The sequence below is a fragment of the Sylvia atricapilla genome, chromosome 4 (assembly GCF_009819655.1).
Source record: "Sylvia atricapilla isolate bSylAtr1 chromosome 4, bSylAtr1.pri, whole genome shotgun sequence".
NCBI classification, from domain to species: Eukaryota; Metazoa; Chordata; class Aves; order Passeriformes; family Sylviidae; genus Sylvia; species Sylvia atricapilla.
Genome location: NC_089143.1, coordinates 28112629 through 28139542, shown reverse-complemented (window position 1 = coordinate 28139542; position 26914 = coordinate 28112629). Strand labels below are relative to the sequence as shown.

General features: G+C 37.4%; 1 protein-coding gene across 1 annotated transcript in view; it reads right to left on the bottom strand.

Annotated features, from left to right (window-relative positions):
* The window catches only part of NSD2 (nuclear receptor binding SET domain protein 2), a 99365-nt gene that overhangs the window by 35625 nt on the left and 36826 nt on the right, over nucleotides 1-26914 (bottom strand). Inside the window, exons 3-6 of the mRNA XM_066317389.1 lie at nucleotides 24044-24669; nucleotides 8595-8760; nucleotides 4857-5023; nucleotides 3990-4481 (exon numbers count right to left, since the gene is read on the bottom strand). Of these exons, the coding sequence (XP_066173486.1) occupies nucleotides 3990-4481; nucleotides 4857-5023; nucleotides 8595-8760; nucleotides 24044-24640 (1422 nt within the window). The 5' untranslated portion in view covers nucleotides 24641-24669. The remainder of the gene's footprint in view (nucleotides 1-3989; nucleotides 4482-4856; nucleotides 5024-8594; nucleotides 8761-24043; nucleotides 24670-26914) is intronic.

Here is a 26914-nt window from a genome sequence, read left to right as displayed (position 1 = left end):
ACATTGGAAAACTGGATACAAACAAGTTATCTAGTATTTCTGCTGAAGAAAGAACTAGAACTAAAACCTACTGTATCCAGTTTTGCTTTGAATAACCACTTCTCTCCCTGTATCTTCAAAAAAAATGACTAGCTTATTCAGAAGTATTAAGACTTATTTTGGAAGTATTTATTTGACTTTTACCATTCAAAAAATGGACTAACTGGAGTTAATGTAAATTAACATTAAAAATGGGGTAAACGTAAATTTTGTCCTGTGATCATTAAAAAAAATCAATTACTGTTTCTCAACAAAGTTTAAATATAGATCCACAAACGACAGGCAAGCAATACTGGAATATACGCTTGCCTAGAAAGAAATAAATCAATTCACAGCAAAACTCATTAATCATAGAACTCAGTACACCTAACTCAGCAGAGAGATTTATACAAATTAGCATCTGATGCAACATTTTCCTGTATTGATTCATCATTTTTATGCATATAAACACTAGGAACTCAAAAGCTGTGCATTTTTTTAATGTTATAAACAGGACACAAAATATCCATCAGTGTGGAGTTTCATAGAGTTTCTTGAAGTTTATTTAACACTACAAAAAAATCCAGTACTATAAAGAAAGAAAAAATCCTCCCCAACTCTTTCAGTATAGCCTTAGTTCTACTTAAGGACAATCAGATTAGATTAATCATACAAGTAAAAAAACTCTACACTTGCACAGAAATGTAACAGTACAGTTAAAAACAATCCTCTTCCTCTCATTACCCAGCATGCCCCCAAATCCTATTCAAATGATGCCACTGACCAAAAACATAGAGCAAATTAAAAACTAGGTCAAGAAAGCAAATCACTCAAAGAGTAACACCATTCAACAGAACTAATACAATTTTTCTGATAAGGTGAAATGATTAAATCTAATTTCTTGGAATTTAGGGTCTTCAAACTACACTTCCTGATATCAAACAAGATGCAAGTGTGACTGTTGCTTTTCCTGGTGTTTAAATACTTGCAGTACCTTCCTTCTACTGATCAATGTCTAGTATGGAAATCCATGCTTTATTTTTTCTCCTAGTAGAGTACTAAGAATTGTCTTGTTTCTATCTGGCATAATCCATCTGCATAAGGCTTGAGAAGTACAACTACCTTTGAAAGCTTCTACTCAAAGTTTGATCAGAACCCAACAACTGGACTCACTTTATTGAAAGGGAGGAATATAAACCCACAAGATATATCCTTCCACAAATCTCACTTCTTCAGGACAAGAAATCTGGATCAATTTTGACTGTTGTCACAAATGTATAGATCATTGTGCTCAATGAGGGCACAGAGCCATTTAATTCTTCAAGAAATAACTAAATTTATTTGGACAAATGAGATACACATTAACATTACTTCCAGTCTCAATAAATAAGAATAAAAATAACTTTCAGCTGACTAGCAGTACTGTGAAATGACAAGGAAAAAAACACTCAGAATTCTTAACTGTGAAGGGACCCTTGCTAATAAGGCCTCCAAGGAAAATGCTCAGTAGTCTTCTCCAAAGTCACCCTGTTTGTGAAATTATTCCTTCATTTTTCTCACAAAAGACTCAAGGCCCACCTCAATTAATGTAAACAGGGTAGCTGTCTGCCTCTCACTTGAATGATACCTTTATCTCCAGTCAGACACTTCCTTCCAATGCTTACTACGCTTTTATTTTTCACAGGGGAAGCACATCATACAATAGTACAAAATACATTTTTACTCCTTTGGTAACAGCACAAAATACTTAACACATCACTACAATCACAAAAGTGCTCCAAGCTTTCAGCACCTCCCTCAGGGATGTGGGAAGAGTGTCTCTTAAATCACTAAAAACACTCTCCAGCAGTTAAATAATAAAATCAAACCGATGTATGAATCTCACTACCACACAAACCCAGACTCCAAGCAAAAGAGAGCAGAAACAGCTCTGCTTTTAACAGAGCTTGATGTTGTTAAGACTAATAACAGCAAAAGTAGTCTTCAGCCATCCCTTTGACTTCTGTCCCTTCCCAAGACTGGAGACAGATTCCCAAGTCTCTGGTCTGTAATGTTCCTTTTTTTTAAGTTTCTACATGCAAATCCTAAGAAAGCCGTACACTAAACTCTCCAATGCCACCAATACAAGTAGCTCAAAACCAGGTTTGTTTTTTAGCCAACATTATCTCTCTTTCTAAAGCATCAGAACTTCTACAACACAACAAAACAACCTCTTGGCGAAAGCCGTACAAGTTGAATCAGACAAGCCTAAGGGAAGGGGACACTCCAAATACTAGATTGGATACAATCTCCACCTTCCACCAATGGCATGAACCTCCCATTTTATAAACAATATGAAAGGCAAAACCCATAAATATCTAAATTGGTGCTTCCTCACTTTGCCAGTCAAATTCCAACCAAGACAAAGAGAAGACACGTTCTTCTGATGATCAGTTAGGGGTATCTGCAGCTTTCATAGCCTAGTTCTGCTCTACCCACAGAAGTGTTTCTGTACCTGGTAGAATGGATCACACATTCAGGCAGGTTTGGGTTTTCATGACAGATCTTATTAATAGGTATTCTAGGCAGAAATGGTAGGACTCCTTCTCTCCAAAAATGTGTAGTATTTTTAAACCTCCTTCTACTTCAAGTTTGTGCAACATTAGCCACTGTCATCAGTGAGAATGTCAAGTTTAAGAAAGTTATTCAATTTCCTGAAATGACACTGAAGACAAAGAATTTCCTCAATTTTGTGTATTCTAATAATCTGCATAGTTTCCATCTCTTAATTTGAGAATTACAATATAACCATAGTAGGAAACAAAGCCTGATAATTGGCACAGAAAACAGAAATATCAGGGACTCAGCACATCTCTTCTCTGCAAGGTATGTTTGGCTAAGAGTCCATAAAGCCGGCCATCATAATCTCATTTCTTCCAGAGAAGCAACTTTATATCCCTCAAAATTGCTAAAGATTTCTTGCTACATACATTGAAGACCAAAGTAATTCCCTCTTGCAATGCCACTTAGAGAACTGTGAACAGAACTCATGTGTCTCCAACATGAAACCTAAGATTTACCCATACAGCTTTTCTTAATTAATATGTCAAACTCTGTGTGTAATGGTCTGGCTACAACACCATTTCCTTTCCAGAGCCAGCAAACTGCAATGCCAGTGCTTTTCTCAATTTAACCAAAGCCACTAAAAGGTTTATGTAACACTGTGCTCATTTTCATTCTCAATATTACCTTAGGTTTCAATGATCTAATAAGATCCCAAGTTGAACCACAGCCACCTGATTTCCAGACAACAGAATCTGCTTTCCAATATTTCTTTATAAAGTTTACATCTATTAATTCTTTCCTAATACAAATGTGCTATAATGAAGTCAACCATTCAGTAGCTAAAGACTATGACAAAGTCACCATTAACTTCCTGATCCTTCTGTGAACAATATATAACAGTACAAGTACAAGAAAACATAAGATATCACACTAGCTTCAAACCATGGAATAGTACTGCAAATGGAGCAAGAGGTTGTAAGGAAGAAAAATTATATTCCTGATTTTAAAGTAATGAGCTACACCAGCAGTAGTGGTTTTACACTTTCAACAGTCTTTCTAAAACATGTTTTAGGAAGTGTAAAAAATACCTAAACCAAGGCATTTATTTATTCTACCTCGTATTGGAGTGTAAGTACCTCAAGAGGACCTAGTTTCTGTCTCAGCAGATTGCACACATTGACAGTGATTTTTACAAACTTTGGTAAGCAGCTTCTTACAAAGCTCAGCAAAAGGTCATGGGTGAGTAAATGAGGTTTTGAAGCGTTCAAAGACCTAGAATAAGATTTGATACGGGCATACCTGGCAAACCCAGAATATTATGGACTGTGCAGTAATAACTAATTTTTGTTTACTAAAGTAAAGAAGTTTCCTCAAGTACAGAAATGAGAAGAGGTAATCAACAATAACAACAGCTGAAAAAGACTAACCTCATCTCTGTACTTCTGACAAAAGACCAAAAACTGAGATACTGCATCGCCCTTTCTGCTTCGTGGAGTAGACGCTGGAGTTTTCTTTCTGTTGAGAGGGGAGCCTATCCCTCTTTTGGATTCTGCCTGTTCAGATGACTTTTGAGGAGTAGTATTCTTATCCTCCAACTGACTGCTCTCTTGCGTATCATCAGCGGCAGACAGTTTTGATGTCCTTCTCCTCCTCTTGCTAGGAATGCCAGACTCTTTCATCGACTTCAGATTCGGAGTGGTTTCTTCATTCGAGTAGGATGACTCATCCATCTCCTCCAAGGGCTCCACAGCAATGCCAACCTCCTTTGCCACTCGAGGATTAAGATGAGGTCTGTCCCTGACATAGATGAAGGTGTACTTGGCCTTGCGTTCCTCCACTGTCATGCCCACTGCTTCACTGGCTTGCTTCACACCCATCTCCCACTGTGGCCGCAGCTTCCCTGACACGGGCTTTAGCATCTGCAAGAGGAGACAACCATGTGAGGAATCTGCCCACTTGTGATTTCAAAATGCTGACACTAACGTAAAACAATCCCAAGAGACTAATTGTCATACAGATCTGTAATTCAGAGTTCAAACGGAGCTGTATCTGATAGTACTGATACCACACGTGAATCCATGACAAAGCAGAAGACTACTAATTTTTACTGACTAACAAACAGTGGTAAATCACCCCATCCTTTTCATCTGTAAATGAAATGTAAGACTGCAAGCTCCTGTAAAATGAGCTGTCTTTAGGCTTTTTATAATACATATTCATATCTGTTATACCTGTACATAACTGCAATGCCAAAATAAAAAGCTTGAAACTTGCCTGATTTGGTAACCTCTCACCTTTATTTTCTCTGCTTTAGTGAGGGCTTGTCTTGCACTCTCTTGGCATAATTGTTCAAACTGGTCTTTTTCTTTGAAGGGCACCAGGCTCTTCTCAAATATCCAGGCTCGCTCTGGGGCATCTCCAAAAAACTGAACATGATATTGACGAAAACTCTTTTTCTGTCCTGGAAATTAAAAAAACCCACATGTATTGAAGATATAGACTCTGGTATGTCTTTGCATTTTCAGACTTTGTCTGTAAGCTGCTGCAGTTGCCATAACAGAAGCACAATAAAACTGGATAACCTTTCAAAAATCCACTTAAACCAGTCTGAAAGTCTCTGAGATACAACATATGAAGTGCGACCCAAAAGCTCAATAGTTTAATTCCCACCAAGAACATGCTTGGCTAAATTAACTCGAGGTTACAAATCACCTTTTTTTCCATGTATATTAACTTTACATGTAGGTCTCTGGGTGTTTCAAATGAATTTAGCATTCATTTCTCAATGAAAAAGTTCCACAGCTTGGAGAGCTTGTGCACTCAGCCTCCCCTCTGAGTCTCCTAAACTTTATCTTTTAATATTCTTAAACAGAGACACATACTTCATCTGGTTTTAACCCTTGCAATCAAAACTTCATACTAATCAAAATTTTTCAGGAATCAAAGAAATCAATAAACTATTTGGCTGGCAGAAAGGAGAGTGGAGGGGTAAGAGTACATTTCTGAAACCTAAATAAGAAACATTTTTTCTTCTAAAACTGAAAACATTCCCTTTTTTCTTTTAGAAAAACAAGAGGAATATTGTCTTGCTGTGGTATGATACAGGTATACAACCCTTCCTTTCCAAAGGTCTCAGCTATTCTACAGAGAAAGGGGGAAAAAAAACTTTCAAAATTTATCAGAAGGCTCATAGTTAACAATAAATTTCTAAAAGGCAGAGGTAGGAGATCATACTAAAGATGTCCTCTAACACCTGTTCATTAGAACTTGTAGATTTGGTAAGTGTTCAAATTATGGTCTTGTTTAAAAACAAAAAAGGTTTTAACCAGAACTTCTGTGTTTGCAAATTCAGTCCTGCTAGACTAATTATGCTCCCTACAGTATCTGTGTTTCCTCCAGTGTCACCAGAACAGTTTGTCCAACACAACAGACTGGACAGCAGAGGAACTCAGGTAAGGATGGACACTCAGTAGGTACAAATAACAGCCACAGTTCTCTGTTACAGGTGACTTAAAACCAGGTCTAGGTTCCATCAGGTTATTCATACACTGCATGTCTTCAGGCTTCGTCACCAAACAGATCTAGTTGATTGCTTCATACACTATTTTTGGGGTTCTAGAGCTAGAAAGAACTTTCTTTTCATGGTGGTACAGCCAATGGTTATTTAATTAGGGAATTAATTTTGTTGTAAAATGCGGCATCTGAAAGGGTAATATGAAATCAACCTAACTAATAGTACAGGCAAAAATTTTAATATATACATCTAATGCTTTATAACAATTACAAACAAACTATATATAAAAACATCTATGAGAACTACAATAATAAAAACAGCTATGAGAATAATAATGACTCATCTGAGATGAGATATGAGAGTCTAGAGGAAGGACATAGGGGAAGTCTTGGGATTGTAAACATCACATATCCAACACATGTTCTAGTGTTGCACAGTCAGAAACCATTCTCTTGCACAGTAATTACTTTGTGCTCATCAAGAAAATGTTTAAGTAGTGACTACAGAGCTCTTATGACTTAATCTATGACTTAATCTGTCTATTTTACCAGGATGCCCTGGCTGCATACAGAAATGCCACAGGCTGTGTTTCCAACTACCTGTAAACATCTGCCAACAGCCCATTTGCCAAGCAGACAGACACTGTGTTCCTTTTGCATGGTAATGCTGGACAGCTGTAACTGCCTAGTTAAGGAGACTAAATAATAGTGCCTACCACTGAACCCAGTGGTGAATCTTCAGGCATCCCCTGAGAGTTGAATTTGCACCAGTGCTCCTGGATAAAATAATGGCATTCATTAAAGGTTGTTACACAGGGAAACTTAATTTTTGGCCTACAAAATCCTGAAACAACTAGCTGTTGGCAGTTTGGAAGAGTGTTCTAGGAACACACCACTTCCCTGGTGCGTTTCTGTATCTGAGCATCTGTGGTTGACCACAGCCAGAGACAGGATATTCAGTGAGATGGAGCTTTAGCCAGACTCAGTACAGACTTTCTCACACAAAAATGTACTTCCCACAAGTTTAAAGTTATTAATTTTATCAAGCCTAATCAGCTGCAATGATCAAATCAAGTATCAACATCCAGAAATTCAGACTGCTTATAAACACTTGATCCTAAGCCTAGAAATGAGAAATACAGAGATGTAGCTCAGTTATTTCTAAAACTCCCTGATGAAAGACCTTTTCTTTTAGCAAAAAGAGACTTTTGATAGGGCCTAAATAATAAAAAGTAGGAGGAAGGTAAGACTGGAAGTACCTACTGATGGAAATACATACATCAGAGTGAATCTAGTAGTCAGGATGGCTGCCCAGATCCTGACTAAACTCCTCAAGCAAAAGGCAGGCCCAAACCAACTCCAGAGCAAATATGAGAAATTACCATCATTCCCATTAGCTCAAAGAAGGGGAAATTAACTTTACAAAGTATGTGGGCCCTTCTTTCTGTTTGTATTTCACAGGCTGCATTCAGACATTTGGTACTGGGTTTTGCTGGGTCTGTTTCTATAGTTTCTGATAAAGCTGTACCACAAAGGTTCTTGATAATGAACATAAACGTTGCTCCTTTCAAGGAACAGAGTAATTGTAATGAACGAATAAACAGCTCTACTACTCTCAAAATCCATGTCTTTATGTTACAATAGACCTAATAATCTGAAGACTAAAAATGACAGGGACTGCCTGAGCTGAACTCTGAAAGACTGCGACAAGGAAAATTTGTCTGAGGAGTCTGTAATAACCATTCCAATAACTGTATTATGAATGCTTGAAAAGGTTCTCAAGAAGCCATTTAGTTTACTACCCAATTTTGAATCTAGCTATAATCCTAGAGATATTAACTCAATTTCTTCTTAAAAACCTCCTATGAATGAGATCAGAAGGATCTCTCTCTCTTTTTCTGAAGCATCCACCCCAATGCTTCACTGCCTTCAGCCCTTCTACCTCTTCCTTAAAGTACAGCCAAAATATTTATTACTACTACATCTCAAAAGTTTCAGGTATCAGAATAGAGAAGAATGGTGCAAACAGGATTAAGAAATTCTAGAGATTCATACCTAAAAATTTCATTACCCCTTAGTAGTTCCTACATTTAAAATCAGCCAATATTGTCCGTAGATATCAGTATGGACTCTATGAATCAAATAAAAATTTAGCTGCCTGAATTATGGATTGCTTTTAGTAAACCATAATCATCAAGAATAATTAATTCCTATCAGCTTTAATAAAATGTTTAGCCTGTGACAATTCACCAAGCACCTTCACAGAAACAATGAAAAACAGAGTAAGGTTTGTTTTTCTTCTTTTTTTAACAAGACTCCACACAGTTTGACAAATCACAATTTTGGTATTTTTCAGAGAATATCTGAGTTAAAAGACACACTGCTGTACGCTCAAGAATAGTATTTACGTGATTTTATCATTCCTGTTGACAACAAGTTGCTGATCAATTGTACAGATGAAGAAGAGAATTTTTCCAAAGCAATCATTTTGTATACCTGTGGCAATCTGAATGACATACCTTTTAGTTTAGTGTAGGCATGGAGAACAGGATCAGCAGAAACCATACATGGCCACCATGGGAAACCAGACACTTTTGACCACACTAGATCTCCTATATTATACTTCAACAGATGGACTTTTTCCTCTTTGATGGTACTTTGAGTTGGATCTCTCTTAGCAGGACCCTTAAAAGAAAAAGGAAAAAAAAAAAAAAAGAGAAAAAAAAAGTCAAACTGATCATTATCTTTTTCCAATATGCACCAATGGTAATAGAAGGAGGAAAATAAGAAGTCGTTCATAAGAATAAAGTGTTGTCATGTTTGTTAGTAAACAATAATTGCAGTTCATGTGCAATGAAAACTTTTAAGTCATAGCTTTTGTTCTCTAACAGTGAAAAAAAATCTACATTCCAGTTACGGTTTTGTTTTTAATTAGAAATATTGGCAAGTAAGCTGTAGTTTGCCTTTTATCTTTTCAAATAACTGCTGAGAACCATCAGGAAGGCTTACTTTGACTTCAGATACATTACCTGAGCACTGGATGTAGATGTGGAAGAGTCAATCTCCCTCTGTATTCAATACAGTTAATCAAGTTTAAGTGCAATACACACAAATGTACTATTAGATTAAAAAAAAAAAAAATCAGAAAACCAAAAGCAAAACCCCCAGATTAGAACAGACTGAAATACTGTCTTTATGTTTGAATAGAAACTACATAAACAACCAGTTTTAAAACCCCAAGTCCTCCATCTTTCATCTGTTTTTTTCACATACTGAGAACTTGTAACATGAACTATTCCCCACATACTTTCGTGAGATTTTTTTCTGTTCCAGTTCTAGCAATGAAAGTTTGTGAGTGTTCTGTTGATGCTCGAAAGCTATTTTAGCTATTGGAAAACAATTAGAGAACTATTTTCACTTCAAGGGATAGATTTAGCTACAAGGGTGTTTCATGTTCCCCGATGCCAGACACATTTTTACTACATCATAATGAAGTTCAGCAACACAGACATCTATTCACCAACTAGAACCATTTCACACAGCTGCATTTTGTCCTTTTGGTTTTATCTCTTCTATTTGTTATAAATAGAGTGCACCTTTATCTAGGTAAGCACTAACTCTGTAAAACAGCACAGAAGGTGTCTCATTACAGAAAATGTCACATATTTTATAAAACCATGTATTTTGAATATCCTTCTTAATTTTCTAGCACTAAATTTATATGCAACATTTATCATTCATCTTGTATAGTACCAGCTCAGCATTCAGAAGAAAGTTAAAAGTAATTAAAAATGGCAAGAAGGAGGAAAGAAGACAGTTAAGAAAGCAGAAGTCTAGAATTTAGAAACAAGTACTTGAAGCATTACACTGAATCAGAGTAGGTCACTTAACCTTGTACAGATTTTCAAATCCAGAAAATAATACCACAAACAATTACACATTATTTTTCAAACACAAACAACTAAAATCTTTGATGTGCTGCAACTGCATAGAGATTTTGCAACTCAAACAGAGAGGTACATCCAGTGAAAACCCCTAAAACTCAACGTGCTCAGAAATCCATCTCTCAAAGCTTTTAAAGCTCTGCTTGGTAAACATATATGAACCCATGTCCTCTGCCTGCTAGGGACAATTACTCATCCAGTGATTCAGCTCTTCTGATGAATTCAGACTTTGTTCATGTGTCTCCAGCTAGAGCTACATTCCCATGTCTCAAGGTTTTTTGCTTTCTGAGGATTCTCTAAGATTGTCAGAAAACCCCTCCTGTGAGCTTGCCTCAAGTCCAGTACTCTCAACAGATCTGAAAGATTCCAAGCAGATGTGAAAAATCAAATGCTGTTTCTACTATTAAACATGATGTGAAAAGTTATGCTTAAAAGCTAAAAATTAAGAAGCCCATAGATCAGGGGCAGGTCTGGAAAAACATTAATCCTAACACACACAAACCAACTTCAGAATTTCAACTGAAGAGGTAAGATGAAATATTTTTTCAATTAGTCAACTTTTCAGAAACGTAAAAGTTACTCAGGAGTCTGAAACTCATTTTTAATTTATGACTCCCTGTATTCTTCAAAAAGTGAACTAAGTTACAAAGATTTATGACTCCAGTCTGAAAGCGAGCTGGCTGGAATAATGAAAAGGCTCCAGAAGTGCTTCTGACTGCAGCATAATATAAAAGGGGTGACAGCACAGGGGTGACTATCACATTCCAACATGTCTACAAGCACTTCACAAAATTTTAGAAATGCCCAGGATTCTTTTACTACACTGGATCATGAGAAAAAACTTGAAAATGACAGGCTCTGACAAAACCTGCAAGGTTTATCTACGGCAAGCTTGGTGTACTTACCTTTTTTCCTATTGATAAATATTCATACTTTAAAAGAACAGCAAAATACAGCACAGCATTCTATATCCATGGTGCTCTCATAAAAATATGAGATTTTTAGGAAGTCTACAGAAAATATCACTTGCTCACTTCCATCTTACTTTCCCACACCATCCTGATTTAGTTTGATTTTCACATTCTGAGAATTGTTCTGATGTATTCAATAGGTATCTCAACAGTGAGCAATGAGGTGCAATTCCTGGCATGTACTTTGGACATGCAGCTCTAGGACAGTTTCTAACTACTGAAGTTTTAAACTACAGTTTCTTCAATAATTCCTCTCAGAAACATTTCTGCAAACCAAATGGAGTCATATATATAGATTTTACTTCAGTATCCAGGTAGGGTTATTTTAATTACTAATGCAAGGGGAGAAAGAAATGATGTCTAAATAAATTTGTCACCCACTCTACTCACAGTATCTCTCTTCTCATACACTGAGGACTGAAGCATCTTTTTGAGACACTCGGATTCTCTGCATTTTTTAAAGAATATGAGATCACTGTCAAGCTACAAAGTGGTATAGAAAAAACGTAATTCAGCTTGCAGTCTTTTTTTCCTCCCAAAGGAAACATAAACTGTTGTTTAGGGAAGTCTGAACTCCTAACAATATGTGATCAGACAGCACATGGCATCTGACTGCACCCCGGGAAGATGGAGAGGCAGCACTAGAAGCACATTCTGGTGAATGCACATTCTGGTGAATGCACCAGAAGGCAGAGAATACCTCCTGCAAGGCCTGACCAATCCTTCCTCTGCTGATACTTAAACAAATTAAGATGGGAGACTGTATCCAGGTGTAGAACCCAACTAAAGAAAGGGAAGATCACACAGAATCAAACTATTTTAAAACAGCTTCCCTTCAAATTTTGGCTCCTTTGTATCTTTTTCATGACTTTTTCTTTCTTGAAATTGTTCTCACCCATAATTAGATCTCCTACCCATTAATGTCAACAGGCTTCCTTTCTGCAGAGGAGCACAGAACACTCTCTGGTTCTGTCACTGCTGTGTAAGTCTGCAGTCACTGCCCTGCATCTGCCCTGTCTCATTACCTTTTACTGCAGTTTTTCCAGAATTAAAACCATTTAATTGCAGAATTTCCTCTACCTCTCCTTCCTTAATTATAGGCAAGCTCTGCAGCCCAAGAAACTCCCACCTCAGTCACCCTAGCTGTCACCTTAGCCTCAAACTTTAAACCAGTTATGCTAAGCATCAGAAGGAAACAGCTTGGGATCAGATTATTTTTTCTGCTTTAAAGAATCTGAGGATTTTGTTCCCCTTTCAAACATGAGCCTGCAGAGAATTTACATACATGGGCAATGCTGAGGTGAGGAGGTGACAACTCCCACACAGACTAATCCTAACACTGAATACACAAACCATTCCACAGAATTTGCACTATTCAGTATGGCACACACAGAAATTCCTGACTGTTTGAAGTAATTTTCTGAAGTAATGAAACAATTGCTTGGAAAGGCAGCTAGATGGATTTCAAGTTTATTTTGTCCAGAAGGATGTGGAGTATGAAAATTGAGTAATTCCTTTACAGTAACTGAGTATTCCTTTGTGAAATTATGACTTGAAGAAAAGCAGCACCCTTACAAACTCCTCTGGGCCAGTAGCTGCAATAGGCTGAGAAGGACTGAAAAACAAAATTTAACATGCCTTTCCTCTTTCCTTAGCATATGACAGATTTGTTTCTCATTCCCTCAGCACTTTCACAGGCAATGAGTGACAGGCAGATTGACAAGAATTTACAACACTGCTGTCAGCATTCTACCAGCTCAAAGAACTGGCTTGGCCAGAGACAACACCAGCATTTAATTAACTTTGGCTACACTTGCTCAAAAGAATCCAATCAACTTCCATTTAGTTCTAATCTGCCTAATAAATTATGATGAGTCAAGAACACAACATGAATAACAGGTAATTTCAAAGATTAAAAGTATCTTAAAAGGACCAAAACCAAACTCGTTTAAGGGCAGCATCTTTACTGCACTAAGAGCTTTAGGTTTGTTTGTGGACCATGTTGAGTGTTTAATAAACAAGGCAGAAAGGTAATTTTTAAAAAAATACCTAGAAGGCTTATTAGGTGATGTCAGGTTGAGATTACTTTTTCCCTTTTAAAAGTATTCAGTGGTGTTTTGTGTGTATTTCAGCTATTTTGTGTGTATATGCTCATGTGCAGACATATGCAAGATATTACAGTCCTTCGAAATTATTGCAAATTACCTTCAGCATCAAAGAACTACTACTTCACTATATGAACTTGAAAAGCTATAGAAATCATAAAAAACCCCTTCCTCTGCTAATTGTCACAAAGGGATTATACAAAAAACAATGTTGAAAACTGGTAACGTACATCACAAGAATACTGGATAAAAAATACAAACCATTGAGACAAGTGAAGACAGTAAATGCTCTTTCCTGTATAATGTAACTAGGAAGTACATATTGAACAGCTTAAGCTGCAGATATCTGGGTATTTCCGTTTTCATTTTCAATTCAGTTTCACTCTGTACCAAAGAACTTCCACTTTCACTCTAACAGAAGGCCCTGCCACAAACATAGACTAGTGGAGCTCCAGTTGCAGGCCAGGATAAAAACCGAAGTCCTCACATGACAAAGAAATTAAACCAAAATAACTGAGGCCCCTAAAGAGAATATATGCAATTAAAATGTATTCTGAATTGAAGTTAGAACACAAACTTAGTCAATCCTATTTATTTCCGATGAAAAAAATAAGATTTACTATGCAAAAAGCTAAGATTGGTTGCCGACCCACTTGTTTTTCTCTTCCTGCTATCCACTTGTGCTGTGCTTCGTCAACTAAAATTCCTATCATCTCTCACAGAGCTGTGTAATGAAAATAAAAGTGAAAATGTTTTGTCTTGTCTTGGCTGTCTATCAGCACAGACAGGCAACTAAGGAAATGGTTGTAGAAAAAACTTCATTCCTTTCAGAGGTTCGGGAGAGGTGGTTGGTGTGTCTGGAGAAGAAGGGAGCAACAGAACAGAAGAGAAAATATTATTTTTGTAATATTTTGCCACTTGAATTCCCCAGTGACTAAGGACATTATAACCTAAAAAATGAAAAACCTAAGTAACAGGACAACAATCCCATGCCTTCCTCCATCAGAAACCCAGCATAACAGTTATGTTCTTAGAAAAGCTCTTGTTTTGTGAAGAATTCAGAAATTTTCTATGACAAAAGACAAATCAATGTTCAATCTTCAGCCAAAGGAATCCAGGGATGTAGCTACTGTTCCCAAGAGCGACACCCTGTCATTCCACACAGAGAAATGGCTCCTTCTCACTCAGGCACTGATGATGAAAATCTCATTAAACCAAATAACTTCAAATCCCAAAACTACAACTACAGCTGATCAAAAGCAATGCAAACTCCTCAATATGTACTATTGCTTCAAATAAAAAATGTGGCAACTTAAGTCTGTTAAGAAATGGCCAGTGCTCATTCTAAGTGATTCTGTCTGTAAAAATACAGTATCCTCACAACCCTAACTGCATAACTTAATTTTTTTAAAGATTATAATTCACACACTATAGTAAATCTGTTTATCCCTGAAAGGCCTGAGAGGTCCTATGTTTATCCAAATAGCTCCCACCTTCTGGGATGTGGGGGAGTATATTTAGATAGTAAATGACAAGTAACTGAATACATTAAAGAATAAACCTAAGGTTTTTTCACTTGTTATATTCTGCTCACTAGGTAATGTAAGAATGCTGTGCAATTTTGTACTTGGCAAACCACTGCCTACATAGAGAATGTTTCAGGCAAAAGAGTAAAGAATAAACCAGAACCCCTCAAGATTAAGGAAAAAACGTGCAATTATTGCTACAAAATGGAGAAGGAGGAAACATAAGGAAAGAAGCACTGAAGTGGCAAAGCTTTATGTTCCATCTTCAGTAAAAAAGAAAAGGACACTTCAACAGAGCATTCAAAACACTGCAGCTCCCAAAAGGCCACTGCATCCGTATCTGCACAATTAAATCTGCAACAACCTCATAAAATATAGAGTGAGGTAAAGACTGCTGAGGGAGAAGAGGACATGAAATGTCTACATCAAAACAGACAACCAAACAAACTCTATTCTGAATTGGCTTGTTAAGATTTTCAGATTTGTAATTGTTTTATACCAAACTAGAGATTTAACTAAAATCTTCCAAATTCAATTTTGAGGGCAATTGCATTGAATGTATTTCATCAAGTTATCTTTCATTTTCTTCTGTTTCTAACCATTTACTTGATTTCTTCTATCACTAAGAGATGGTCAAATTTGACAGTGTGAAAAATTACGTTTGCAGAAGACAATATATTTGACAACATATTTTCATCTTCCTGCCACAACCCAGATTTTTTTTTCCCTCTACATGCTTAAATGGCAAAGCTATAAATGAAATGTCACAAAATGCTGAAGAAAATCACTGCAGATCTGAAAACTCTTCTGTGCTGGTCAAGGCTGTTTGAAACCCCACATTAAGTTTTCTGACAATGGGTTTGTTTCCTCTGTTCCTTTCCACAAACTCATCTAAAGCAGTTAGTGGACAGCAAGTTGAGTATCACCACGCAGGACCCTTCTCTCCAAGAGGGAAAGCAAACAAAAGATAATAAAATTCATTTAATTTTAGGCAGCCATTCAGAATGTAGGTTATGGATTTTAAAACAAGACAGAAGTTCAAATTTGTCTTTCAAATCAACCAGTAAACTCCTGGTTCTATTTCAATTTTTTTTTTTCCTGGCTTTGGTTCCCTCATTAGCAAGTCTCTAGCAGATGAGAAAATTTCATTTGAAAGCAAATCTGTCTACTCAAATCAGCAGTCTTCCTTTACCCAAACAGTATATAAGCAAGTATTTCAGACATAAACTTAACATGACATTTTAGTAATTAGGACACAAGTCTTCTTTCAGAGTAAAGAGCTGCAGAGAAACAGATTCAATCACTCACAGATTCAGTAAAATGTGAGTTCTGGAGCACTTCCCAATCCTTGGTTTTCTTAAAAATGTGGAGATTAGTTTCTTTCATCTGTTTTACTGAATTTCTGCATTTTCATTTAGATGACCTCCTAAATTTTTAGTGAAGGGTTCCATGTTTCAGAACTTTAAACTAGACAATGTTTGATCAGAATGAATAAGTCCACATTTTATACTGAGTATTAGAAAAAGATTTCTGCTATATCCCGTGTATCTAACCTTCACCCACCCTCAAAGGTTTACACTTTTGATGTGGTATCTGGGTGTACAGGACAGTGTGGATACAAGATGCTACAGAAATTTGTAAAAACGTAACAGTAGAGCCATGAGGAACTCTGGCATGACAAAAGATTATTTCTGAATAATTTCCATATGAACTTCACACAGGATAACAGAATGAAAGCTAAATCATCTCAGCATACCCACAGATTTTCAGAATGCCATATCCATATGTAGCTTGTTATCTGCATGTACCATCATTTCACATTCTTCAAGACCAGAATCTGTAGCAGGACCTTATCTTTAGCACTCTTCTACACCCTCACAGAGTTTTCCCAAGACACTTACTGAACAGGTATCCTCCTCTTGGCAGCTCACAAACACCCAGGACAGCATACGTACATGTTCTGAATCCTAATATTGCTAGAAAACTGAAAAACCCAAGTCCAGACAGCACTGCCAAAAGGCCACTAGATTTACGGGACCCTGTTTTCTGATGAAGGCAGAGACTCACCTCTACCTTTTTTTTTTTTTTTTTTTTTTTTTTTTTTTTTTTTTTTTTTTTTTTTTTTTTTTTTTTTTTTTTTTTAAATAACAAGAACACTTCTGAAGGCAGCTGACTAAGCTTAAACAGAACAAATGTTGATTTGGCATAAAAGGGCTCTGTTAGTTAACAAATATTTTGACACGGTGTCCAAGTACTACTTCGCTTTAGAGATCAGACCTTTGAAATGAATTCCCATACCTAAAGGCAGGCACAAGAAGTTTCACAGGTTGTGCTGTTACATGTGCCTAGCAGGTCCTCTCCTCTTCTACAGACAAAATGCCAAATCAGTGGATAATAAGCCTGAAACAGGTGGGGGGAAGACAAACAAGAAAATCCTGACAGATTTAACAGACATTGCCTTAACTTGGCAATGATGAAGCTTATTTCTGAAACACCTCTTATTTCCAGCAATAAAAACGTACAGAAAACCTGGGAAATGTCAATCTCACAAGAGTATTAAAATAGGGCAATCTTTGCAGTGCAAAATCATGATGCACTAACCAAAGTGCTGTCAATTCCACCAGAACTAAGATCCCACACTGTTTTGCTTCATCACAAGCATCACATACACTCAAGTTGACATTTATTTACCAAACACACAAAACAGCAAAAATAAACAAAATCAAGCTTTTCTAGCATTAGTTGCTGCTATGAGGTCACAAATCCACTTCCCTTCCTCACACAAGCACAGCAGGGCTTGTTTAAAAAAGATATAAGCAAGATTCAGTTTTCTGTCTTCCAGTGAGCTTCCAAAATCGTGATTTTTCAAAACAGTCCTTCTGAGAAGGGAAATAATTTCTGATTATTGACAACCTACAGTTTTAGCTACTGCCATTTTATGATGCATGGGAGCATAACCCCTATAGGTACTTTAGGTATTCACAAGAAGCAAAAATCTAAAAGCCCAGTTGTATCTCTTTATAATAGAAAGATGATGAAAGATGGTAATACACAAAATTAGTGTCTGTGGACAAAGACCACCTTTGGAGAACCTAAAGTTCATCTACCCTACATGAAATCCACCCTAAAACAAGGAAACTTGTAAAGAAGGCTGAACCCACTGCTGCAAGACAGATCAAAATATTTTGCTTTTGCTACTTTGCCTAAGGGTTGCTAGAAAATATCTTTCTTTCTTGACAGAAGGGGGCTATAAGGGCCAGAAATTACATCTGGTAGAGATCACTAGTGTTTCCCAAATATCTGCCTGTAAAGCCATCCAAGTAACACAACCCTGAACTGCAGATCTAAGATCTAACACAACCCTAACTGCAGACCTTGCTACACACGAGACTTAGACATGCATTATTTTGGTTAGGCAGAACAACAAGCAGAGCAACAGAAAAGCTTTGCTGTATCTTGGACAGAAAAAAACCCCAAAAACCCCTCAAACAACAAAAAAATCCCAGTGAAACAAGCAGCAAATTCCTTGCCAAACCAACCTATAGTGGTCAATACAGGAGGAAGAAAAGGAAAAGCTGAGATTTTAAATCATTTAAATCATGACATTACTTGTGCGTTGACTGAGAGTAAATCTGGTCAACTTACAAAACCAGAAACTGCCATTAATCTCTCAACACCATCTGCTGCTGACATGTAAAGGGAAGTTAGTTCTTCCAAAGATGGCTTACTCACCACTTCATCTGTCATGTCCACCACAATGCCCAAAAGACCAAAACAAAATAGAAAAAGCTCTAGCATTCACAAAACAATAATAAATATCAAAAAATGTAAGAGATGCTGACATTCTTTGAATTTGATTTTAGCTACATCTGGCCAGCTCTTTTCTACAGAAAACTGGCTCAGTGTTCAGAAGCAGTCAGGAATCAATCATATGCTGTCTTATTTATAATGAAAAATAATGAAATTGAGAACAATATAGAAAATCATTAGCACACCACTGTATGTATTCACAAGACATTTATATTTTGAATGTCCTCTACCGTTCTGGTTCCTTATTCTAAAAAAACCCACAAGACAGCAGAACCCACAGGGCAGTACAGTTCAGAAACAGGAAACATGAAGTAGCATTCTGGAATTGCTCCTATAATATGTGGAACACTAGGACTGGTCAAGCTGAAATTAAAAATAGAGCAAGTTTGTGAGAAAACTATACAATGTGTAACAGAAGTCCATGATCCCTATTTCTATTATTAGGACATAATCTAGCAAAATGAGTAGTAGGTACCAAATTGAAAAGGTGAAAGAGCTGCTCTACTGTCCTTTTACTTAATGTACTGGGTGTAAAAATCTCACACTGGCTTAAAAAGAACCCAAGGTCTCCTGCCATGAATTTAGCCATCTACAGTCATTAAATACAAGGTCACCAGCTCTAGAAGCCTCTGAGTCACAAACTGCTGGAGGTTGAATATATTCAAAAGGAGTATCACTCTCTGATTTGTGATATCTGCATTCTCCATTGCGCCTCCTCCACTGAATGCTACCACAAGCTGAGGTGCTGAATTAAATGGCTCCTTGATCCAACTTGCTAGTGCTATTCTTAGATAGTATTTTTGTCAACACTTCAAGATATCATTTCATACTCGATTTGGATTCTCCCACCAATGTGTTGATGAAGATAGAGGACAAAAACATATTTAAGTAATACTTATTGAGACAACAGTTTTAGGTAAAAAGTGTACTTAATTCAGCACTTTTACATACAAGAACAGTTAGTCTGGTATGGAAAGCCTGAACAAATACTCAGCCTTTCTGCAATTAATTTTGTAGCCACTCTGAGAATACTCACAGCTTCTAATCTCCCCTCAAACCAGTATAATGCGGTATGCTTTTTGGTGCTTCTTAAAGAACAAGCTGTTATTTAAGATATTTTTCCAATGAGGCATTAAGAAAAAACAATTTGAAGTAACAATTACTGCTGCACATCATGAGCTGCTTAACACTAACAAGTTCTCAAGGCTTAGCTAAACTTAATTCTTTACTAAGGGCTAATGCAAAACAGTAGTTCAGCCGCTCTTCCAGAAAGGGTAAGAAGTTATTTCTCTTGTTCCTGAAGGGATCACCCAGAAGAGATTTCTAGGATTGCTCCTTCTCCTTTGGGATCCTGGCGACATCAGCCAGACAGCCTGTTATCATTCATCTGAAGACAAGATCTGATACCTCAAGACAAGTCTATTAAAAAGGAAAACATAACTGAGATCATTTTATCCTACTACTGCAGATCCTAACTCCTGTGGTAGCTTAGCTGAAAACATTTTGTAAACAAGTACAGTAACTGTACTTTAGCAGGAATTCCTAACAACTGATGATATGAAAAAATCAAATCCTTCCCCTGAAAACACAAACTTATTTTATTTTTCTATTTCTGAAATGAAGACAAAATGAGCAATCTTGGGATTTTGCCGTACCATCTGCAATGGGATAATAAAACATTTGATGATCTCCATTCTCCAATATTACAAAGGGAACTTGTTGCTTTGTGCTGGCCTCTACTGATTAGATGCAAACATCCAAGAAATATCATCACCTTCAGTGGTCCCCAGCTTCCTGTATTTAGTTACCAGAGACACAATTAGAAGATCATCCTCAGACTGCTTCAGTTCTACCCTTACTGAGATTTTAAGTCTTTGCCAGTATGTAGATACTGGATATAATGGAGCTAGCCAGAAAGTTTTTCTCTGTGAAGATGAAATAATAATATAAATGTATGACAAGGATTAGTGGAATTTCTCCAGCAATTTTCAATTGCCCCTCATGTAGCTACTGCAAGGTCATTATAGGCCATATCCTGCAGAGAGAGAGAGTAAAAACCTGCCAAGTTTCTGGTATAATACTAGAAGAGAACTACAAGAAAAGTGGATAGGAAGCTATGTGGAAGGTACAGTTTTTGGATCATGTACATATATTACACAGCTGGAAACCTTAAACTAGCAAGTAGAGCAGAGTGTGAACTTCCAGGTTTGTGCTGGACACAGGGCTGCTGCTTTTGTGAGCTACTGCACCCATGCTGGGAAGCCAGGCCAGGAAGCCCAGCCAAAAGGGCAAACTGGCACTTGTAAGCCCATCCCAGCTTCTGCAAAACGAGCTCAGATGTGCCAGGATCACATACTGGGCTGCTCCCACGGTCAGAGAGCACAGACCTACCCTGGGACCCACAGTATGAGAGCTGCATACATATGTACCCTCTGTTTCCTGTACAGAATCTCTGGATTGCTCTGGGGATTGTACTTAGATTACTTCATATTAATATATTAAATAAACCTCTGCCATTCATCTCCAAACAGGACTGCTTCACTTCTAACACAAGCGACAAGTAAGAAAATCTCATTCCTCACTGGTAGCGAAAACAGTGACTCAACAAGCAGTCAGGACAAAAGCCACTCCCAGAGCAACCTGGCACAGGAGCAGCTACTGGAGCCCAGGAGTCTGGCAGGGACCCAAACCTCTAACATGTGATACCCACCACCCGTACCACAGAACATTCAGGGGTGCAGTGCCCTGGCATTCAAGTTGCTAGACCAAGCCTTATCATGAGAGGCCTGGATCTTAAAGTTAACTCCTCCGGTGGAGACATACTGGGGTGGACAGAAGAAAGATGAAAAGAGGGAGGGGAGGAGTAAAGAGCCACAGGTTGTCCCACTTCACCTCCTTTACCCTGGGAAAATGAAAGCATTACAGCTGTTTCTCAGAGGCCTGGAAAAGGTAGTGGTTATCAACAGAAATCTAACTCACATCAGAGCTGGGCAGATCACATTTATTCCCAGCTGAAAACTAACTTGCAAAGTTTTAAATAGCCTTCATTTCTGTTAACAAAAAATGCCCAAACAACAAGAACACCCAACAGCAGAGCACTGGAACATTTGTTACATGATATACCTCTCGCCTCACTGCAATAGCAATCTGCTGTGTCCATCAGAGAGAGATATAATTACCCTACACAAAAGGCTGCATTTGAACCATGGTGATTTTTGCTAAATCAAAAATGTAAGCGGCTGGTCAAAAAGAAATTGAGAGAGAAACCAGCAGAAAAATAAAACCAGACAAACGGGTTTTGCATTAACTTGTAACTTACAATAAACAGGTATCTGAGTGCAAAATTAATCAGCTTTTACTCTAAGGATATTTACCTAATTTCCACTTTGCAGCCACAATCAGCTATACAAAACCACAATATGATGCACTAACATTAAGGCTTTGGATGCTGGCCATGAAGTAACATCCAGAGCCTGAAACCAAAGAACATTGATACTAAGATATTACAGTTATCATCACAGAAAACACATATATGTCACAAGCCCGACAAGTACATGTGGACAAACATTTGAAAAATGTTCCCTCGTGTTTGTTTTACCTTATTTCAAACCTGCACAGTTGCAAACCCTCCCTTATAAAAGAAAGAAAAGCCCCAGATTTTTTACAATCAAGGAGTTATACAATAAAATAACATCTTGTGACCTTTAAATGCTTCTCCTTTTGACCTCTGTGCTCTAAAGTGCACTATGCTAGGAGAAAAAGAAGCCAGAAGCGTGACCCTCTGTTTCAAAGTCTCTGAAAAGAACAGACCTGCATAATTGCAAGGTGTGAGATCAAGCAGGTGGTTGCCTTGATTCTGTAATTTAGTAGCTCAGGGGTTTGGCACAGGAGCAAATAACCCTTATCACTCACCAGCCACTGAGTCCCAACCACTCTGGGAAACAGCACTGACATGGTTTTGTCCTGACGATTTCTGCCAAAAAGACAATTCAAAGAAGCCAGACAAACCTTTCTTTTCATTTTATATGAACTGTGTACGATGAAAAATTAAAAGCCCTAATGGACAACCAATGCAAAAGGCTTCAGAACAAATTGCACAGGTGGACATACTAAATATCACCTCCTCCTTCTGAAAAAAAACAAAGCAATAAATCCACACAAATATACTCCAGTCCTCAATGCTATTAGTTCAATTTATCCTCATTAACAATGAGCTGGACAAAGAATTACTCGAAATATTGACTCTGCCCATACCTTTTACCTCTGAGCAATGATTCAAAAGCCTGAACCAGTCAGTATTAAAACATTCTCCTTAACAAAATTAAGGAAAACAAATTCCTGAACAACCTTCCTGAAAACATGAGTACTGGTAATTTTTAGATAAATTATACATTCAGACCATAAACTAATGATAAGTATTTCTGATACCTAGAAACACACGCTTCTGTGAACTCATTTACTATTTAGTTTTATTGAAAAGAATTGTAAATATATTCAGTAATACAGCAGCTGTGTTTCTTCTCTGTATGTGTGACCTTGCAAGAAAGTAGAATCCACAGGGCTGTTAGTGGTAGGACTGGATGGCCTTAGAGGTATTTTTCAATCCATGATTAACTGCAGCTGACGGAAAACCATAACATACGTTCTCTGTTTAAGGTGTGCAAAGCCAGGACCTTTTAACAATCCAAAGCATTCATTAACATTCACCATTGTTATACAATACCACTGAATTATTCACTGAGAAACTTAATATACATAGAAGTATCCCTGCTACGTAGGCTTTTCCCCCTGAGATAACATTATTGCAAACTACATTCCTTTAAATGGAGTCTAGCAACAAAAGCTAAATAAAGGGGGGAAAGGGCTCACAGTAGGATTCTAATTTACAACTTGGTAAGGCAAATTTAAAAAAAAAGTAAAATATCCATTTCTGCCAATGCTTAAAAGAAGCAAAAAACTGAAGAGACTGACCACAAAACTGATGACACCATATGAAAGATCCAGATATTTTCAATTAAAACAAGGTTATAACGAACAAAACCAGCTCTTTTCAGATGACAAATAGGCGTAGGGACTACATTCCAGTTGCCAAAATCTGATGGCAAAGAGGCTGGCTGATCTGCCAACTGACTGCTGAGTATATTTTTCTTTTAATTCCGAACCAGAAATAGAGAAAAAGGTATGTTTTTTCCTGAAACATCTGCTTACTAAGATGCCAGAATATCTCATTCTCCAGGAATTAAAGATCATCTCTAAATGTAGATGCTTTCTCAGCTCCCTTGCTCAGGTGCACATCCTCACTAGCTCTTGGCTACGTGTCTAGAGGAAGTTTCTCTATCATACATCACATACTTCCACATGCCCTGGTTAGTTCTGGAGGCTTGCTTTACTGATTTGTGAACAAAATTGATGGCATATTCCCATCCTGGGGAAGAAACAGGCACCAGGACTAGAGTGCATCTGTCCTTCATTGAGACAAAGAGAGGCACAAAAAATGACTCCTTGTTTGTGGGAAGCACCTACTAAATGCCTGCAAATGATCATAAAAACACTGAAATTCCTGGACGATTAACAAATCTCACAAAACACAGAAAACATAAAAAAAATACTACCTTCTTTTCAGAGGTGCTTGAAGTCTTTGATACTAATGCTGTTTCAACAAGACCCTGCTCAAGTAAGGAGTCATATTTTATGCTTCTTTTTCTGCTTCTCCTCTCCTTGTTTGCTGGCTTTTGTTCATTTTCCTCAGACTGAGACACATCTGCACCATTGTCTCCACAAATGGAGGATTCGAAAAGAGGCTTCCCATTCATGTAGGTTTTAGTGATTTTCAGCTTTATTTCTGGAGAGCCATTCTTGATAGGAGTAGTGTTGGGGGGTGTTCCAACTCCCTTTATTTCCTGAGGTTCAAAGCGCAGCTTGGCATCTTGAGCCCCGGACTCGCCATTAAACACCCGAGAGGTCAGATCTTTCAATTTATCAGCTGGAATAAATGGAAGAGTCTCATGGCCATTGTATTTTTGCATGACACCTTCCGGTAGAGTGGCAGAAAGTTGTGCTTTGCCCAAGTAGACAGAACATTCACGATTCACTTCACAATTCTGAGGTTTCCCATTGCTATTTCCAAGGATCTCTGGTACCTGCTTCATTTTGATGTAGTTAATTTTTTGAGTGAACAGTTGAGAACTTCTTTTGATGCTAAAGTCCATTCAGCCCAGATGTTTCCAGTCTTACACTGCTATATTAAGACAAAAAGATAGTAAAAATTTTTAATAAGAAATGTCAAAAGCTATTAAGTATTCAGATAGATGTCAGCAGTAATATAAAACTCCATGTACTACATCAGAGTTTTACTAAAAAAAGCTTTGTTTACAATCTTCAGAGGCAAAATGCCTCGATATCTGTTAATATGCATTACAAAAAAGTCCAAGAAATACAGAACTATGAATCATCAATTTTATTAAAGCAAAAGTGGAAAGCAAAATTACAGCTTTCATTTTAACCATTTGTTAACCATCTACAACATGAGTCTTGTCTATAATAATTACACAAAGGTATTGCATATATAAAACAAGTAAGAGGTTAGACCTAAGGTAATATAATTAGTAACAACATAAACCAGATGGGTTTATCTCCAAAAGGTTTTGACAGCATAGAAATCCCACAGTCTGTGTTCCTGTAGCACATACACTGTGGACAACAGTATCAAAAGCTTCCCTTCCTCACTCTACAAACAGACCTTCTATCTTCCATCAAAACACACCCCCTGCAGAAACACTACAGCTCAGACAGTCTTCAGACATTTCCCAAAGCATTCTGGCAGTAAGAATGAATAAAGAGTGAGCCTTTTGGGTCAGGAACATCAGCCCACTGGGAAGCAGCTAATCCTTCAAGCCAGTGACCATACTGGGCAAAATTTAAATTATCAAAGCAACTGCTGGAATGTCAGATTTTTCATGGCAACAATATCATCTAACACCCACTTTTCATAAAGAAATTTGCTAGTATGCAGCAAGCTAAAACTGCACTATTTTCTGCCCTAAACACGTTCTTCAAGGATTCTAAAAGCTAATCTCGCCTATTTCAACATTATACCATTATAGCAAACAAATCAATCTGGCAGAATGACTCCTTTGTGCTCCTAAGCCAGGAAAGATGATGGTTTCAATTTTTAAAACTCACATGCATAGATACTTTGTATTAGTGGGTCCAGTACATACATGAAAAATACACCATCATAAATATTATGAAAACTCAGCACAATAATCATCATATCCATGCTCAAGCTAATCAATTTCATATATGATTAAGTCCAAGGACTGTCACATCAAATCAAAATTTCATCAAATCTAGTCTCATGAGCTTCCAAAAAAGTGCAGTAAAACCCATGATGAATAACTAGTGAATTGTCAGTTGCTATAGAAGAAATCACTTCTGAATCTCACTTTGTTTATGAATACACATGATTATAATGCTTACAACTAGCATATTCCTCCAACTTGCATTTTTGATAGCTCTACATCAGGAGTAGCAATGTAAACATACATAACTAATCACTGCTGCAGCCTGGCAAAGCTTCTTAAGGATGTCAAGCCTGAATTCAAAGCAGCTGATGAACATGAAACCTTTTCACTTACAAAGTAACAGAAAAAAAAAATTAAATATCATAACTCTGTCACTCCTTAGCATATGATCCCATCTCCCTAACATGCTGCTCTAAAATATCTACAAGATAAAAGGGTATCTTTCCACACAAGCTACATAGACTCATTTGAGAGATGAAAACCCTTCTCTCTCCAGGCACAAACAGCAGTCTGAAAATTTAGCATTAAGCAAGGCAAGAAGAGCAAGTGTACCTGAACTCCAAGTGAATCTGCAAGAGAAGAAGTTCTAATCTTTCTTTAGTCAGATGAAGTCTGAATTACCAATAAAATCTCTAATAAAATGAGTAGAAAGCAGCCAACTATATTAAGTCTTCTTAAGAAGAATCAAAGATAAATGGAAACGCAAAACTCAACCAGAACAGAATAATGACTAAACTGAAAGAGAATTCATGTCCTTTCACAACATCTCTGAAAACGTGGACATGAGACAAACTCTCAACTCAGTTAATAACATGACAGTGTTTCAAGCTGTGATTCAGCAGATTTTTTAACTGAAATCATATTTCTCTTTAGAAACAACTAATGACAAATTCTATAAATCTCTGGTCAGAAGTCAAACTTGCCAGGAAGCATGTCACAGAGTTATGGAGTGCAAAATTCCTTTCAAAAACCGCCAAAACCAAAACCAAAACAAGCAAAACACCGAAGTATTGCTCTATCTGTATTTCCCTCCCAGGGATTGTTAACGGAGTAAACCAGAGATTGGGCTTGGACAGCTCAGTTCGGAATTCCCTGTGTGGCAGCAGAGCGGCTCCGTGCGGCCGCAGCGCCCTCCAGTGGGTGCCGGGCTCGGTGCGGCACATCCAGACCGAGGAACAG